An 18,951-nucleotide genomic window follows, 5' to 3' on the forward strand; every position below is an offset into this window, starting at 1 on the left:
TCTCTCTCTGTTTGTGTGCTTCTCTGAGATGATGATGAATTGCATCAGTCCCTACCCTTGATCCTCAGAAGCCCATAATCAAGGACAAGGATCTGGGAGACTAAAGCCACCTGGGGGACAATGGCTGACAGTGAAGGATAGGCCTCCACTATGTTGTCAATGTCATCCTCCTCTTTCTCCTCCTCCTCCTCCTCCTCTATCCCTCCTCCATATAAGCTCTCTACTCCCTCCATCATAAATCAACACAGCGTCTTATACTGCGTCTCATACAGTGCTGTGGTGTGGCATGATACATAGACAGATAAAGGAAGACGTACTGAATCTTGTCACCTGTGTTTTTATCCACAACTGATCTGTGGGGACAGGGTGACTGAAAACAAGTTTTCCGCACACACACACTCAGACACACACACACGGCTTTAGGCTCTCTGGTCTCCAGGGCCCAATGTTTCTCCTCTCTTCTTCACCCCAGCAGGGACAACATCAGGCTGGGGTGATGAAAGGCAAGAGAGTCCCTCTCCTGGTTATAATGGTTGGTTTTGGGTCAAAGCTCTACAGGTTTGTCCAGGCTGGCAGAAGGTTGTACTGAGTTGTGTTAGGCTGTTGCCCTAGGGGCAAGTACTGAGCTGGGTTGCTCCAGGAGTAGGTAATTGATTCAGAGCCGTGTTCATTATTGCTGGACCAGTCAGGTACTGCCTCTCTCTGCCAGATCTGACCAGGGGTCTGGAGATAGAAGATGAAGCCTTTCTTAATGATCATTAGAGAGAAAGGTGGCTGGTGGGTTTTGTCACTGTGTCCTTTCATCAGCCATGGTAACTCATGGTCAGTCCCCTCCACTCCCTGACAGCCCCCTGGTCAGGCCTGTCAGATGCCCGCCTGAGGCCTGTCATGATGGGCCATACTCAGGGCCTCTGTTTGGGTCTGTCTGGATATCACTGGCGCTACTGCTCCACAGTCTGGACGTTTGAGGGCCCTGGCGTTCTCCAGGCACGTCTCTAAATCTGTCTATCTGATACTAACTGTTGGAGAGTGGAGGAGGAAGAGGTGGGGGGAGAAGGGGGAAGGGGGTGCAGGAGGGGTGAGGAGAGGTTGTCGCTGTAGGCTATTCCACGAGGGCATGTGATCTTCTGTGAATCTCCTTATGGTGATTCATTTAAGCAAAGCCCTATGATCATATCACTAGCCATATCTCTCCTGACACCACAAATAATACAGTTTCAGCACTGTCATGTTGTGCACTGGCCTGATCTAACCTCTAGGCACCCACTACTACACAAGAGGAATAGGATTATGTCTGTCCTAATGTCAACACCCTCCAATCATATCATAAGTACCTCTCCCCTCACATTACACATGTATGGATGCAGTGTCATGTACTGGCCTGATCTTGCTTCGAGGCATCCACTACTACACAAGAGGGAGAGGTTAAGAGACAATGGGGTTAAATTAAGTCTGCTCTAATGTCAACATCCACCAACATAAGTGGGTCATTCTAGACTGTCAGTCTACAGTCAGCTCTGTCATGTACTGGCCTCATCTAGCCTTCAGGCATCCACTGCTACTCAAGAGGGAGAGGCAATGGGGGAGACATATGTCCTAATGTCAACACACACACACACAGAAACACACACACCAAACACGCACACGGACAGGCACACACACATACACACAGACACACACACACCATCCACTGATGCTGGTCATTATAACTGTCAGTCTACAGTTATCCCAGTCTCCCCACCACAGCGAGCTCCAGTCATGTGGAACTGTTTAGGGAACGGTTCAGGCTCAGTGAACCTACATTCATCCCTTGTTTACTCATCATTTGCAGTTATTAGGTTTTTCGGACGCATCTCGTTTGGGAGCCCTGATTTGTTTGCTAAATGTGAATGGAATTAATTCCAGATAATCAAAGGTTAATTAACAAATAGAACAAAGGTCAATTGGATAGGTATTTATGAGAAGTTGTTACCAGAGGGGAGGCAGGGGAGCAGAGAGGAGACACACACTCAAACACTCTCACAGAGGAGACAGGGATTGTTACTTCCACTAAGCAGACGCTGAAACATGGTGCTCAATGTTGCATGTCTATTGACTTTCTCATCTGGCTGTCGTGTGACATTAGTTACTAGGCTAATTGGCTGGCTGTTAAATCTTCTGTCTGTCTCTCTCTCTCTCTCTCTCTCTCTCTCTCTCTCTCTCTCTCTCTCTCTCTCTCTCTCTCTCTCTCTCTCTCTCTCTCTCTCTCTCTCTCTCTCTCTCTCTCTCTCTGTGCGTGTGTGAATCCTTCATCTCTATGTTCTAATCCACCTCTTATGCTACAGCTGGAGGAGGAGAGTCTGTCATCTGGATGTCTGGATGGGAGAGAGAGAACACCGCCCATCTGGATCTCTCTCTCTTTCTCTTTCTCTCTCACTCTACCTCAAAATATCTCACTTGCATCTCTCTGTCTCTCCCTCTCTTTTACTCTATCCCTCTTCCTCTGTCTCTCTCAATCTCTCCCCCCCTCTCAGTCTCCTCTTTCTCTCCCACTCTCTCTTTCTCTCATGCTCTCTCTCTCTTCCTCCCGCTCACTCCTTTCTCTCTTCTTCTTCTTCTTCTTCTTCTTCTTCTTCTTCTTCTTCTTCTTCTTCTTCTTCTTCTTCACACACAGCAATAGCAAAACAGTGTACTATACTGTTACAACCTATAGTCAATAGGTCTTTCATTCACCCTCTGTCTCTCTCCCTCTCTCCCGCTTTCACTCCCTCTCTTTCCCCTCCCTCACACAAGATGAGAGAATCTGCTAGTTAAAATGGATACACCATCCCCTCTCTCTACAGACGTCCCCCATCATCACGTTATTAATTGTTAGGTGCATCTTATACGTTATGGTGAAAACATCCTTAATATGCTTAGAGGGAGCTGAGATGTGCTTCACACACACAAACACACACACAACGTCTAGGGAATCATAACTCCTCGATTAAACAGCAATTACTACAGCTGCTCAGTAGCAGCATGCATGGAGGAGCGTAAGCGGCAGCGTCAGTCATCATAGTAATAATAATAATATTTAAAAAAAAAAAAATTATCACCTAATATATTTACAACACTGTATATATACATAATATGACATTTGGAACTTCTGAGTGTAATGTTTACTGTTAATATTTATTGTTAATTTCACTTTTGTTTACTATCTACTTCACTTGCTTTGGCAATGTTAACATACGTTTCCCATGCCAATAAAACTGAATTCAATTGAGAGCGAGAGAGAGAGAGAGAGAGAGAGAGAGAGAGAGAGAGAGAGAGAGAGAGAGAGAGAGAGAGAGAGAGAGAGAGAGAGAGAGAGAGAGAGAGAGAGAGAGAGAGAGAGAGAGAGAGAGAGAGAGAGGGTAAGCAAGAGAGAGAGAGAGAGAGAGAGAGAGAGAGAAGGAATGCTGTGGAGGCAGAGTGGAGGATGGTTGGTCTATTACCTGTCATTACTTTGTGATTACATCCATGTAGCCTGCTGTGGCCTCATTCTGTTATTCCTCTCTTCCCCTTTCCCCCTCTCCTCATCCTTCTCTCTCCTCCTCCCAGCTACTCTTCATTAAAACCAGTTCAGAGAGACAGTCAGTCGACTTCTCTCTCCTCTCAGACTCGTCACACACACATACATGAGGAACATACACACACATACATGTAGGAACATACACACACGTGGGCGCGCACATATACAGTTAATCTTCCAGCCACCCCCTGTGTGTGTCCACACAGATAACCACAGACAGGGCAGTGGGAGGATCATGGTGTTAGTATTACTCCACAACTAGAACACAAGACACAGTGTAGTGGAATAAAAGCTGTCCACTCGGGAGTAGGAAACAGGGAATGGACATTCACTTCCTTCTAATCGCTAATGACTGCAATTGCACTCTATCAAAATTGAGCCTACTGTTTGTTTGAGTGTGTGGATCTGCAGGGTATTCTCTTTTAGGTTTGTAAATGTGTTGCTCAGCATCGTATCAAATGGACAGACATACATACAGACAGCTCCACTGCTGATGTTTGGGCCTGCTCCTTCCCCCCTCTCCCCTCCAGCCATGTCAACATCTGCACAGCCCTAGCAAGGCTAAACATCTAAACAGCTGACTGTTCACTGTCACACCACATAGCCCTCAGCACAGCAGGGAAGAGAGCAGCACTGAGACATGTACACTAGAGACTAAACCCACACTATAGAAACCCACAGTAAAGGCAAACAGTAGAAACTAGCAGCAGTGCTGCTCACAGCAGTAACAGCAGGGGCTCCAACTCAAATGCTCACTGATCTGTGAGTTTGGGAGGGAATTCACGTGTCTGAATTGACTGTTTGAATATGGTGTCTGAATTGATGCCATATTCCCCAAACAAACATTATGCATTTCAGTATATTGGGAATGAGGTGTCATTTGATGTTTCCCTTCCCTCACTAAGAAAAATAGACATCAGTGATCGCTGGCAAACCCGAGCAATCTCAACAAACACACAGAGACTAGTTAAAACCACTAGAGAGTTTATCTGATGAAATATGTTTTTTTATGCTGACAGACTGTCAATCTGTAGCTGACAGTTAATATCAATGATGTTTTTATAGAGAGATATTTGAGACTGGCATCTACTAGGGCAGCTACTGTTGTTCAAAGTTCCAAAGAGACCCAGCACTGAAGAGAGATGTCCAAACACTCAAGAACTGTAGACTCTGTTCATGAAGATTCAGCACCATTTAGTATGGTATGTTAGAGTGTGTTTGAGCATGTTTACGCTATTCCATGTACCTGTTTCCCGGGAGATCTGTACGAAGGCCTCGACACCACTCTCACCGTAGTTCCCCTCGGAGGCGAGCGTGGACACGTAGTTCCATCCCATCGCCGTGACGATGTCCATCATTGCCTGGGCCTGGTAGGAGTCCGGAGGGACAACGCGGGAGAAGAAGTCATACCTTGTGTTGTCACTGAGCTCCGGGGCTGTGGACGCATAGCTGATCTGAGGGATCTGAGGAGAGAGGGACAGAGAGAAAAGAGGGAAGGGATGAGTTAGGACGGAGGAGGAGAGGAGAAGGTGTTTAACGTGTTATGACTTAGATCTGGAGCCAAGGACACGCATAGCTGATCTGAGGGGATTCTAAGGAAAGACAGAGTAAGCCGAGAGAGAGAGAGAGAGAGAGAGAGAGATGAAGGGATGCGTTAAGAGAGATGAGAGTAGAAAGGGTGTCACTCTCCAGAGGATAGGGGGACAGAATGAGAGGGTAATTACTGATAGCATGGCACTGAAGAAATTGAGATAAATTACACTAGCCAGAGGTCATACTCCATCCAAGTGGTTTATCAGCGACCATACAGCCCAGCTGAAAGAGCCGCAGAAAAGCAGCGAGCCCAGCCAAGGAGTCTGAGACAGACAGGCAGAGAGGCTAGGCAGTAGAGCCCCAGACAGGAGACAGGCTGGGGTATGAAGGTAGGCAGGGAGATGCCTGGATAGGGAGGCAGGCATAGAGAGGCTTGGATAGAGAAGTATAGAGGCTTGGATAGAGAAGTAGAGAGAGGCTTGGGTAGAGAGGTAGAGAGAGGCTTGGATTGGGAGGTAGAAAGAGAGAGGCTTGGATAGGGAGGTAGAGAGAGAGAGAGGCTTGGATAGGGAGGTAGAGAGAGGCTTGGATAGGGAGGTAGAAAGAGAGAGGCTTGTATAGGGAGGTAGAAAGAGAGAGGCTTGGATAGGGAGGTAGAGAGAGAGAGAGGCTTGGGGAGGCATAAAGGGCACGCATACAGACTTGCAGGGAGGAAACGGAGGCAAGGAGGGCTGCAAGTCAGATGGCGAAGTAATGGACTCTGGGTGAGAGATGGCCGACTGACAGGTTGATTTCTCAGGAGGGAGAGGCTGCTATATGGCTGATTTATACACACACACTCTCTCTCACAAACTGACACAGACATGTACACACACTCACTCGTATGCTCCTACTCCCACACCACATACAGTGCATTCGGAAAGTATTCAGAGCCCCTGACTTTTTCCACATTTTGTTACGTTACAGCCTTATTCTAAAATGGATTTTCCTCATTAATCTACACACAATACATTTTTACATGTTAGTCATTTAGCAGACACTCTTATCCAGAGCGACTTGCAATTAGTGAGTGCATACATTTTTCATACTGCCCCTCCGTGGGAATTGAACCCACAACCCTGGCGTTGCAAGCGCCATGTTCTACCAACTGAGCTACAGGAGGCCCATAATGACTAAGCAAAAACAGGTTTTTACACCTTATTTACATAAGTATTCAGACCCTTTGCTATGAGATTCGAAATTGAGCTCAGGTGCATCATGTTTCCATTGATCATCCTTGAGATGTTTCTACAACTTGATTGGTGTCCACCTGTGGTAAATTAAATTGATTGGACATGATTTGGAAAGGCACACATCTGTTTATATAAGGTCCCACAGTTGACAATGCATGTCAGAGCAAAAACCAAGCCATGAGGTCGAAGGAATTGTCCGTAGAGCTCAGAGAGAGGATTGTGTCCAGGCACAGATCTGGGGAAGGGTACCAAAACATTCATTTCTGCAGCATTGAAGGGGGAACACAGTGGCCTCCATCATTCTTAAATGGATGAAGTTTGGAACCACCAAGACTCTTCCTAGAGCTGGCCACCCGGCCAAACTGAGCAATCGGGGGAGAAGGGCCTTGGTCAGGGAGGTGACCAAGAACCCGATGGTCACTCTCACAGAGCTCCAGAGTTCCTCTGTGGAGATGGGAGAACCTTCCAGAAGGACAATCATCTCTGCAGCACTCCACCAATCAGGCTTTTATGGTAGAGTGGTCAGATGGAAGCCACTCCTCAGTAAAAGGCACATGAAAGCCCACTTGGAGTTTGCCAAAAGGCACCAAAATGACTCTCAGACCATGAGAAACAAGATTCTCTAGTCTGATGGGGATGTTTTTCAGCGGCAGGGACTGGGAGACTAGTCAGGATCGAGGGAAAGATGAACAGAGAAAAGTACAGAGAGATCCTTGATGAAAACCTGCTCCAGGAGCGCTCAGGACCTCAGACTGGGGCTAAGGTTCACCTTCCAACAGGACAACAATGAACCTAAGCACACAGCCAAGACAACACAGGATTGGCTTCGGGACAAGTCTCTGAATGTCCTTGAGTGGCCCAGCCAGAGCCCGGACTTGAACACAATCGAACATCTCTGGAGAGACCTGAAAATAGCTGTGCAGCGAGGATCCCTATCCAACCTGACAGAGCTTGAGAGGATCTGCAGAGAAGAATGGGAGAAACTCCCCAAATACAGGTGTGCCAAGTTTGTAGCGTCATACCCAAGAAGACTCAAGGCTGTAATCGCTGCCAAAGGTGCTTCAACAAAGTACTGAGTAAAGGGTCTGAATACTTATGTAAATGTGATATTTACGTTTTTGCTTTGTCATTATGGGGTATTTCGTGTAGATTGCTGAGGGAAAAAAAACAATTTAATAATTTTTAGAATAAGGCTGTAAAGTCACAAAATGTGGAAAAACTCAAGGGGTCTGAATACTTTCCGAATGCACTGTATGTCAGAAAGGCAGACTTTTCACAGGTAATATCAAGGGAAGAAGAGGATGGGGACAGACAGTGACTTAAGGTCGATGTCACATTGACAGATGATGTCACTTTTGGGAAGGACGCTATAAGGAGGCCAGCATTGTCCATCAGGAGCTGTAGGTAATACTTCAACTGATCATGAGGGGATTCTAGACAGGACCTGTAGGTAATACTTCAACTGATCCTGAGGGGATTCTAGACAGGACATGTTGGTTATACTTCAACTGATCCTGAGGGGATTCTAGTCAGGACCTCTAGGTTATAGTTCAACTGTTGAGGGGATTCTAGTCAGGACCTGTAGGTTATACTTCAACTGTTGAGGGGATTCTAGTCCCAGTTACCTGCTCATTCTACTGATCTCTATTATAATATTCACCCTGACCCAGGTCCCTCTGGGGGAAGATGGACACGTTTCTTCTCTCTAGGTATCTGGAGGTTCAGCACACCTCTACCCTGATGGGGCTGCTCTGTGTGGTGTGTGTGTGTGTACGGTGCTAATGGAGCTGTCTGGGGCAGGGACGGAGCATTAGGCTGATAGATGGGGCAGCTCTGTAGCTAATTAACCCAGACACACAAACAAACACAGAAATACCTACTGTAAAACAATCTGACGGAGAAGGGCGGACATGTGTCAGGATAAAGGGTGAGGGGAGAAACACAGTTAAACACACACACAAGCATACACACACACAGAGAGAGAGGCTGGGCTGTATTCTGCTGCAACGACACAGTGGCTGGTCAGGGGCGATGGTGGTTATTAATCAGGAAATTAAGACTCATCTCAAACAGCTAACTGAAACAGAAGACATGTTTAAGTGATGCATATTTCCACCATCTTGTCACCTCCCCTTTTAGACTGTGTTATAGGTGAAGATGAGGAGCTACAGAAAAACAGATTGTATCCAAGGAGAATAATGACATCACCAGTTGTCCTCCTGCCTAATGACAAGCACAACACTCATCAAGTTCCCATACCAGCACGCCAATCTGCACCGTAGCACCCCAATCTGCCACTTAGCTTAGTCAGGCCCTGTGGAGGGTGTGTGGTGTGTGTGTGTGTGTGTGTGTGTGTGTGTGTGTGTGTGTGTGTGTGTGTTTGTGTGTGCATCCTGCTAGCTATAAGCTCTATGTAAATGGCTCAAATCCCCTCAGCACAAACAAATAAAGGATAGATCAAAGAAAAGAAAATTATATAATAAAATATTCTGTCAAAGTTCCTCCTTCACTCCTGACCCAGGATCCCAACAGCGGTTTTAATTGCTACTAAACAACATTACTATTCTCGTCTGTGTGGAGAGCAGAGCTGGATGGATAGAGGGAGAGGAAGAGAAAAACAGGAAGGAGAGGGATGGGGGAGAGAAAAGGTGTCACGCCCTGACTCTGGGGACTCTTCTTTGTTGAGTCAGGGTGTGTATTTTCTATGTGGTGTAGATCTATGTTTAAAGTCTAGTATGTCTAGATCTATGTTGGCCGGTGTGGTTCCCAATCAGAGGCAGCTGTCGCTCGTTGTCTCTGATTGGGGACCATACTTAGGCAGCCTTCTGGCACTAGTGGGTTGTGGGATCTTGTTCCGTATGAGGTATGTTGTTTGTGTCTACCTTGGACTTCACGTTTCGTTTCGTTTCTTGTTTTGTTGAGTGTTTATTAAGTTTAAATAAACATGTATGCATATCACGCTGCGCCTTGGCCTGACCCGTCTATGAACAAACGTGACAGAAGATCCCACCAGACCTGGACCAAGCAGTGTGCCGAGGAGGAGCAGAGAGGATGGACTTGGCAGGAGATGAGAGAGGATCTGGCAAGGAAGATGGAGGCCCTGATCAGGGTGGAGAGGCAACCACAAGAAAAAATTGTTTTGGGGGGCACACAGTGTGGACGACGAGGCAGCAGGAGGCCGCGACAGGGCGGATCTGCTGGTTAGGAGAGGAGGCCACCAGATTACGGGGGCTATTGGTTTAGAGGGAGCAGAAGGAAGGTGTAGAGGCACGGCGAGAGGAGCTGGTTAGGCAGCAGAAGGAGCGGGGGTTAATAAAGGAACCCATTCCTGCTCCCGCACTAAGCCAGTGGTGCGTGTTCCCAGTACGGCCCGACCCGTTCCTGCTCCTCGCACCAAGCCAGTGGTGCGCGTCGCCAGCACGGCCTGTTCCTGCTCCTCGCACCAAGCCAGTGGTGCGCGTCGCCAGCCCGGCCCGGCCTGTTCCTGCTCCTCGCACCAAGCCAGTGGTGCGCGTCACCAGCCCGGCCCGGCCCGTTCCTGCTCCTCGCACCAAGGCAGTGGTGCGCGTCGCCAGCCCGGCCCGGCCTGTTCCTGCTCCTCGCACCAAACCAGTGGTGCGCGTCGCCAGTCCGGTCCGGCCCGTGCCTGCTCCTCGCACCAGACCAGTGGTGCGTTTGTCCAGTCCGGCACGGCCCGTGCCCGTTCCACCGGTGCCTGATTCAGCACCGGTCAGCTACTCCACTCCGGAGCCAGAGCAGTCCGCTCCACCGGTGCCTGATCCAGTTCCGGTCAGCTGTTCCACTCCGGAGCCAGAGCAGTCCGCTCCGCCGGTGCCTGAACCAGCTCCGGTCAGCTGCTCCACTCCGGAGCCAGAGTAGTCCGCTCCACCGGTGCCCAGTCCAGCTCCGGTCAGCGGCTCCAGTCCAGACCATGACGTCAGCCCCTCTCCAGGTTCGGGGTCTCCCACACCAGGGTCCAGACTGGGCCTGGCGTATCGTGGGAGGAAGGAGAGGGGAAGCAACGCGCCGAGGTCTAAACCAGACCAGGGGCGCAACAGGGAGGCGAAGAGTGAGAGGTCGTCACGCCCTGAGCCGGATCCGCCTCCGAGGCGGAATGCCCACCCGGCCCCTACCCTGTTATGTTTATGTTGTGCGGTCGGAGTCCGCACCTTTGGGGGGGGGGGGGGTACTGCCACGCCCTGACTCTGGGGACTCTTATTTGTTGAGTCAGGGTGTGTATTTTCTATGTGGTGTAGATCTATGTTTAAAGTCTAGTATGTCTAGATCTATGTTGGCCGGTGTGGTTCCCAATCAGAGGCAGCTGTCGCTCGTTGTCTCTGATTGGGGACCATACTTAGGCAGCCTTTTGGCACTAGTGGGTTGTGGGATCTTGTTCCGTATGAGGTATGTTGTTTGTGTCTACCTTGGGCACGTTTCGTTTCTTGTTTTGTTGAGTGTTTATTAAGTTTAAATAAACATGTATGCATATCAAACTGCGCCTTGGTCTGACCCGTCTATGAACGAACGTGACAAGAGGAAAGGATGGAGGAGAGAGGTGGGAGAGAGGAGGAAGAAGGATGGCAACAGGGTGGATAGAATAGAGAAGAGAGGAAAAGGGGGGATAGAGGGAGAGAGGGATGAGAGAGAACAACTTGGCTCCAGCCAACTTAATCAATCCTGGATAACATCCACCTCTCCTCAACCCTGCAGCGATTCGTCACCCCTGATTACAACCTCAAACATACGGCTAGCTGGTATCAAGCCTTCCCACAGGGGGCCAGCAGGAAAAAAATAAATTTAAAAAATGTAGGCACTCAATAACTGTAAGTCGCTTTGGATAAGAGCGTCTGCTAAATGACTCAAATGTAAGACCTGGCCAATCAAATTACCAATACCAGCACATTCCAACACCGCACACAGGGTACTAGATAACAAGGTGAAATAATTAAAAGAGATTGACATAAAGTAGAAATTAAATATGAAAACCTTCAATTAATAGACCATGAAAAAGAAATTGAATATTCATCCATGTATGATATTGACATGCTAGTACCACAACCTACAGTGCACTCAGCATGGTGAAGATAACAAACATTTCATCAACAGGTGTGGGTGCAAGTGGCTAGGTGCTGTGACCATATACTTAGAATGAGTTAACCAGTCAAATTGCCAAGTTTAGAGGTTCATAGGGAAGGTCCTTTTTCCTGGCCATACTCCTCATTCAGGAAGAGCTACTGGTGATGTAGTATGTTGTTACAGAGCTCTGCCAGTTGTAGGCCTACTCAGATGCGTGAGTTTATGGGTGTTTGGCCCTGTGTTGGAGGTGCTTTTGGCTTTGTCCTCGAGTCAAGGTAATATTGTTATTGGCCAACTGTTTAGGCAAAAAAAATTATCTGGTTAGGTAGCCTATTTTTGTCAACAACTATTTTTCATTATTTCTCTGGTTTCAGTGCTCTCATCAACTGCACTGTAAATTGGAAAAGTATTCAGACCCCTTGACCTTTTCCACATTTTGTTACGTTACAGCCTTATTCTAAAATTGATTAAATGTTTTTTTCCCCTAATCAATCTACACACAATACCCCATAATGACAAGGCAAAACAGGTTTATAGAAATTTTTGCTAATTTAAATATCACATTTACATAAGTATTCAGACCCTTTACTTTGTTGAAGCACCTTTGGCAGTGATTACAGCCTCGATTCTTCTTGGGTATGACGCTACAAGCTTGGCACACCTGTATTTGTGGAGTTCCTCCCATTCTTACATTTACATTTTACCTTTATAGTCATTTAGCAGACGCTCTTATCCAGAGCGACTTACAGGAGCAATTAGGGTTAAGTGCCTTGCTCAAGGGCACATCGACAGTCGCTGCACAGCTATTTTCAGGTCTCTCCAGAGATGTTCGATAGGTTCCATGTCTGGGCTCTGGCTGGGCCACTCAAGGACATTCAGAGACTTGTCCCGAAGACACTCCTTTGTTGTCTTGGCTGTGTGCTTAGGGTCATTGTCCTGTTGGAAGGTGAACCTTCGCCCCAGTCTGAGGTCCTGAGAGCTCTGGAGCAGGTTTTCATCAAGGATCTCTCTGTACTTTGCTATGTTCATCTTTCCCTCGATCCTGACTAGTCTCCTGCTGAAAACATCCCCACAGCAGGATGCTGCCACCACCATGCTTCACCGTAGAGATGGTGCCAGGTTTCCTCCAGACGTGACACTTGGCATTCAGGCCAAAGAGTTCAATCTTGGTTTCATCAGACCAGAGAATCTTGTTTTTCATGGTCTGAGAGTCTTTAGGTGCCTTTTGGCAAACTCCAAGCGGGCTCTCATGTGCCTTTTACTGAGCAGTGGCTTCCGCCACTCTACCATAAAGGCCTGAGGAACATAGAGGAACTCTGGAGCTCTGTCAGAGTGACCATCAGGTTCTTGGTCACCTCCCTGACCAAGGCCCTTCTCCCCTGATTATTCAGTTTGGCCAGGCGTCCAGCTCTAGGAAGAGTCTTGGTGGATCCAAACTTCTTCCATTTAAGAATGATGGAGGTCACTGTGTTCTTGGGGACCTTCAATGCTTCAGACATTTTTCGGTACCCTTCCCCAGATCTGTGCCTCGACGCAATCCTGTCTCGGAGCTCTACGGACAATTCCTTCGACCTCATGGCTTGGTTTTTGCTCTGACATGCACTGTCAACTGTGGGATCTTATATAGACCATGTCCAATCAATTTAATTTACGACAGGTGGACTCCAATCAAGTTGTAGATACATCTCAAGGATGATCAATGAAAACAGGATGCGCCTGAGCTCAATTTCGAGTCTAATAGCAAAGGGTCTGAATACTTATGTAAATAAGGTATTTCTGTTTTTTCTTTTTAATACATTAGCAAAAATGTCTAAAAACCTGTTTTCACTTTGTCATTGTGGGGTATTGATGAGGAAAAAATGTAATGATCAATTTTAGAATAAGGCTGTAACGTAACAAACTGTGGAAAAAGTCAAGGGGTCTGAATACTTTCCGAATGCACTGTATAAGATAACTAATGGGATTGCTCCGGCAGAGCTCCTGACAGATGTGTACTACTTGGTACATAAAATTTACCAGGTTGCTGATAATAAAGAATGATTCATTTAATATTGACTTCAGCTGGCCCAGCTTCATAGAATATAGAGGATGATCAGGGCCAGCTCCTGGCATAAGCAAGTTATAAAGAGTTAGAAAAGTAGAATTAGAGGCCTCCTGAGTGGCGCAGCGGTCTAAGGTACTGCATCACAGTGCTAGAGGCGTCACTATAGACCTGGGTTCGATCACGGGCTATATCACAACCGGCCGTGATCGGGAGTCTCATAGGGCGGCGCACAGCTGTCCGGGTTAGGGGAGGGTTTGGCCGGGGGGGCTTTACTTTGCTCATTGTGCTCTAGCGACTCCTTGTGGCAGGCCGGGCACCTGCAGGCTGACCTCAGACATCAGTTGAACGGTGTCACATTGGTGCAGCAGGCTTCCAGTTTAAGCGGGTGGGTGTTAAGAAGTGCGGTTTGGAGGATGCATGACTTGACATTTGCCTCACAAGCCTGTTGGGGAGTTGCAGTGATGAGACAAGATTGAAAAAGGGGGTAAAAATAACTAGTAGAATTAGAAAAGTAGAATACACATAGTGCAAGTTCGAAATGTGGTTGTGCATCAGCAGTTTTTCTCTTGTTATGTCAGTCACTGACAATCACTCAACAAGCCATGTCAGCTAACAATTCTTAGATTTGTAAGTTAGTCTAGCCAGCTATCTAAACTTGCAGTAATCATGGCCGAATACTAACCGGTCACAAAGGGCACGTGTCTTGGGGCCCTAACTTCCAGGGGTCCCCCACTGATTTTGTTAGTCACTCTCACTCAGATATCATTAACATGGCATAAGTCATGGCAAAATGTATAGAATTGCATGAAATTTGTTATAAAATTGCTAAATGTTCTTGGGGGGGGCGAACAAATTTACATTTACATTTTAGTCATTTAGCAGACGCTCTTATCCAGAGCGACTTACAGTTAGTGAATACATATTTTTCAAATCTCGCTTAGGGCTCCCAAAAGGCTAAAGGTGACCATGAAGATGATTAAGCGTGAACTGGCCGGCCTCCTCTCGGTGTGCGGCGGGAATGAAGTGTGACGTGATTTGGGCTGGATAGAAGGATCATGTCAAACTCAGTATCGGTCATTGTCATTGGAGGCGCTGCTGTCTTGCTGTCTGACTGTCTGTGTGTATACCAAATGGCATCCTATTCCCTACATAGTGCACTACTTTTGACTAGAGCCCTATGGGTCATGGTCAAAAGTAGTGCATTATATTGGGAATAGGGTGCCATTTGGGCGCAGCCTCTGGTTGGCTTGGCTGGGTGGATGACTGCCGCTCATACATACTAATAGATATTTGTGATCCAATGCATTTAGAACAAAGAGATGAGATGAAAGAGAAGCTGAGGTTAAAGATCTGCCTTGTATGTAATGCAGACCAGGGAGACACACACACACTGAGGGCCATCCTCCACATTACATTAAATGGAACTATCCATCACTCTGCTACCACCCAGCCATCGGACAAACACACACACAGGGCGAGGGCACAGTGTCTCCCAATTACATTCCGTAGCTGCAGACATTATCTGTGTAGTAGATGGGCTCATTGAGGTGTAAATGGCCAGTAGCTGGCTGACATTTAGACCTCAGAGAGAGAGAGAGAGAGAGAGAGAGAGAGAGAGAGAGAGAGAGAGAGAGAGAGAGAGAGAGAGAGAGAGAGAGAGAGAGAGAGAGAGAGAGAGAGAGAGAGAGAGAGAGAGAGAGAGAGAGAGGGAGAGAGAGGGGAGAGAGAGAGAGAGAGAGAGAGAGAGAGAGAGAGAGGGAGGATGCACTCCTCTGCTTCCCTGCCATGGTGGATCATGAGTATTCTGGTCAGCAGCCCAGCCCGAGTCAACCTCAGCACTCAGCCTGCCTCTACTAGACTGTTGTGTTGTGGCTGCCACTGAGCAGCAGATAAGGTGGTTTCAATGATACAGCTGGATGGAAGACAACAGATTTTCAAACACAGAGACAAACAGGCACAATAGAGCAGAGCAGAGCAGAGTAAAACAGTCCTCCAGAATCCAAAACATATGATAGGATTGAGAGGGAGAGGGAGAGAGAGATGGAGAAAGAGCGAGAGAGGGAGAAAGAGAAGGTTCTCTTCATGTCCTCAGTCAGTCTTGTTCTCTGTCTGGCAACGATCATGTTACACTCACACTTGATCTCTTTAACTCCAGTGCAGAGCTGGCCAGTGTTACCTAGTGTTGATTTTTCAGTGTAACATTTATAGTGTTGATTCAGGTGTTAAATTAACTCTTTAAGTGTTAAATTAACACTCATTGGTGTAAAATAACCCCAGTGTTGGTGTTAATAACCAGTTAAACAAAAACCACACCCATCATTATCATATTTCCCAGCATGCTCTATTGCAGATAGATTTTTTTTTTTATTGTTTGTTTCAATATCTATGCTTTTGCATGTCCATTGATTGATACATTTTATGCTACTCAAATATAAGTAACATACAGTACATTTTTCTAAAGTAATCCAATCTGTTACTTGGATTTATTGCACCCATTACTGAAATGTTTGTTCCAGTTTAGATGGTTTAGGTAGTCTCATATCTTAGTCTTCCTAACCTGGTAGTCATTCTGAATGCAGTTTGTCAGTGAATAAAAATTCCAACTGTTGGCTATCCCCACTCTGGTTCTGCAAGCCACCATAATGGGACTTGCAGGCTTGAACACCTTGCATTTCAGGCCACTGTATTAAGGTAAAACTAGGCCCTCAAATAAGGCCTTATCAGATGCTTGTTGTATTATGCTACAGTATATAATTACATTTTAATGAGAACATATTAGTCTAGGATCTCACGTGGTGAAGGCCACAGGACTGAAAAAGGATGAATGCAACAACCATGTCTCTGTCGCTAACAAATACAGTCATGGGTGGTAACTCTACAATTCACTTGAAAGGCACTCTTGGAAATACGTAAATAAGGCTTTACACTAAGCAGTGTGTTAATTTAACACTGAAAAGTGTGGAGCCGTATAGACCAATGTTTAATTTAACACTGTTAGTGTTGATTTAACACTGGAGAATTTGCTGATTTGCCTTATAAATAGTTTATGATCTAACAGTTTAGACACCTGAGAGGTTGTTCCTATCACCAGGTATGTGTGGGATTCCATTTACATCTTCCTGAGGTAGACGGACCGTTCCACCAATTCGGTGCCTTTTGAGAAGTGTAACAAAAAAACATAGAGGGTTCTTCGGTTTGTCCCTATAGGGGAACCCTTTTTGGTGCTAGGTAGAACCCTCTATGTAGGGTTCTTCATAGAACCCCGTGTACATGGTTCTACCTTGAACCCTCTATGAAGGGTTCTGCCTACGACCCTCTATGAAGGGTTCTACCGAGAACCATTTTATCATATAAAGGTTCTTTCTAGAACCCAATATGAATGGTTCTACCGAGAACCCTTTCATCTTTGGAGGGTTCTTCCTAAAACCCTCTATGAATGGTTCCACCAGCCTTAATAGACTTTAAAATGTAATTATTTATGACAATACATTACATACACTGACTGTAAAAAACATTAGGAACACCTGCTCTTTCTATGACAGACTGACCAGGTGAATGCAGGTGAAAGCTACGATCCCTTACTGATGTCACTTGTTAAATTCATTTCAATCAGTGTAGATGAAGGGGAGGGGACAGGTTAAAGAAGGATGTTTAAGCCTTGAGACAATTGAGACATGGATTGTGTATGTGTGTCATTCAGAGGGTGAATGGACAAGACAAAAGATGTCAGTGCCTTTGAACGGGGTGTGGTAGTAGGTGCCAGGCGCAACAGTTTGAGTGTGTCAAGAACTGCAACACTGCTGGGTTTTTCACGCTCAACAGTTTCCCGTGGACCCAAAGGACATCCAGCCAACTTGACACAACTGTGGGAAGCATTGGAGTCAACATGGGCACTTTCGATACCTTGTAGAGTCCATGCCCCAACTGAATTGAGGCTGTTCTAAGGGCAAAAGGGGGTGTAACTTAATAATCACTTTATCAGAAGCACGTGATCAATGACGTCCGAAGCTCAGTTTTGTCGAACAACCACCTGATTGGTTTGGTAGAAGACAAAAAGTCTACTCGGCACACGCGCTATGGCGTGCGTGACATCATCTGTAATAATTTGGCTGTTCTAAATTCTTTTGACCAGCAGGTGCCACTAGTGTACACTATGTTGAACAAAGCCTCAAGTAATTAACTTTTTTTAGACACAATTGGCTAGAAATGCTCAATGCGTCAGGAAGCTTAGTTTCCCCATCAATACACTAACACAACGGTGTTAGAAAACTCCTTGTTTACAGACCACATCAGGCCTGCAAGTCACATTATGCTGGCTTTCAAAGTGATGTTTAATTCCTATTGGAATCCAGCCAGAGTTAGGATATCCAACAAGTGGAATTTGTAATCACCTGCAACCTGCATTCAGAATGACTGCCAGAGTAGAGAAGTTTAAATACTGAGATTACCTCAATCATCTAAACTGGAACAACCATCTCAGTAATGGGTGTAATAAGTCCAACTACTAACAGATTGGATACGTTTAGAGAAATGTATGCTATTTATCTTTGTGTAGCATTATATTAATCAACCAATCAATGTACATGCAAAAACACAGATATGAAAAGAAACAATTCATAAAATCACCCTGTAATAGAACATGCTGGGAAATATGATATATGGTTCTATGTAGAACCTTTCTTGCCTTCCAAAGAATTCTTCTTGCCTTCCAAAGAATCACCAAATAACCCTTTCTTCCAAACTGTTCTTAGGATGTTAAAGGTTCTAGGTAAACCCTTTGCCATACAAAGAACCCTTGTCTTCCAAAAAGGGTTCCTCCTATCAAAACGGTTCTTGGTAGAACCCTATCCCTCCGCAAAGAACCCTTTTGGAACCCTTTTGGAACCCTTGTTTTGTCACATAAACTATTAGCATTTTAGCAAGCAGGAAACGGCAGAGCGATTTCTGCATATTACACCTTTAACATTCTGTCATTAACAGCACATGTTCAACAGCACATGTTCAACTTAATAAAGAACATGTTTTCCCATCTCAAGAGGTTAAATAAATAAAAATACCATAGTAAGTGCCTATTAAGTGCAAACTAAAATAACAGGGTTCACCGTAATAGGGTTGACCGTAACAGGGTTGACGATTTTCTTCTTAAATCAGCCATAAATCCCCTTGTGACAGGGGGAATGGAAGATTGTTGTGTACAACAGGGAGTGGCAATTGAATGAAAGCTTAACAAAAAAAGTTGAATTGTTAAAACATTTTTAGCCTGTCTATCTATGGGTGACATGGTTGAGATGTTATGCTCGACCAGCTCAGTTTTTCACCACAAAACACCAGAAAATGGCAAAAAATAGTAGAACCAGCTCACCTGCTTTTACACTATGATTTCACTATTCCATGTTCAATGTTTCTTTAGAATTTGTTTAAAAAAAGGAATAGTTTCACCATATTAAAACAATAGTTCAGTTCACGTAACAGGGTTGACCTTAAAATGAGGGACAGACGTAAAAGATTCCCTAATCACATGAAATCAATAA

At 45.9% G+C, this 18,951-nt stretch overlaps 1 protein-coding gene across 3 annotated transcripts in view; it reads right to left on the reverse strand.

The window, feature by feature from the left end:
* The window catches only part of LOC121543659 (metabotropic glutamate receptor 8), a 239,230-nt gene that overhangs the window by 148,276 nt on the left and 72,003 nt on the right, over positions 1–18,951 (reverse strand). For all 3 annotated transcript variants that reach the window (XM_041853701.2, XM_041853702.2, XM_041853703.2), the window contains exon 3: positions 4,782–4,998. In XM_041853701.2, the coding sequence (XP_041709635.1) occupies positions 4,782–4,998 (217 nt within the window). The remainder of the gene's footprint in view (positions 1–4,781; positions 4,999–18,951) is intronic.

The sequence above is a fragment of the Coregonus clupeaformis genome, unplaced genomic scaffold (genome assembly GCF_020615455.1).
Source record: "Coregonus clupeaformis isolate EN_2021a unplaced genomic scaffold, ASM2061545v1 scaf0025, whole genome shotgun sequence".
Classification (NCBI taxonomy): Eukaryota; Metazoa; Chordata; class Actinopteri; order Salmoniformes; family Salmonidae; genus Coregonus; species Coregonus clupeaformis.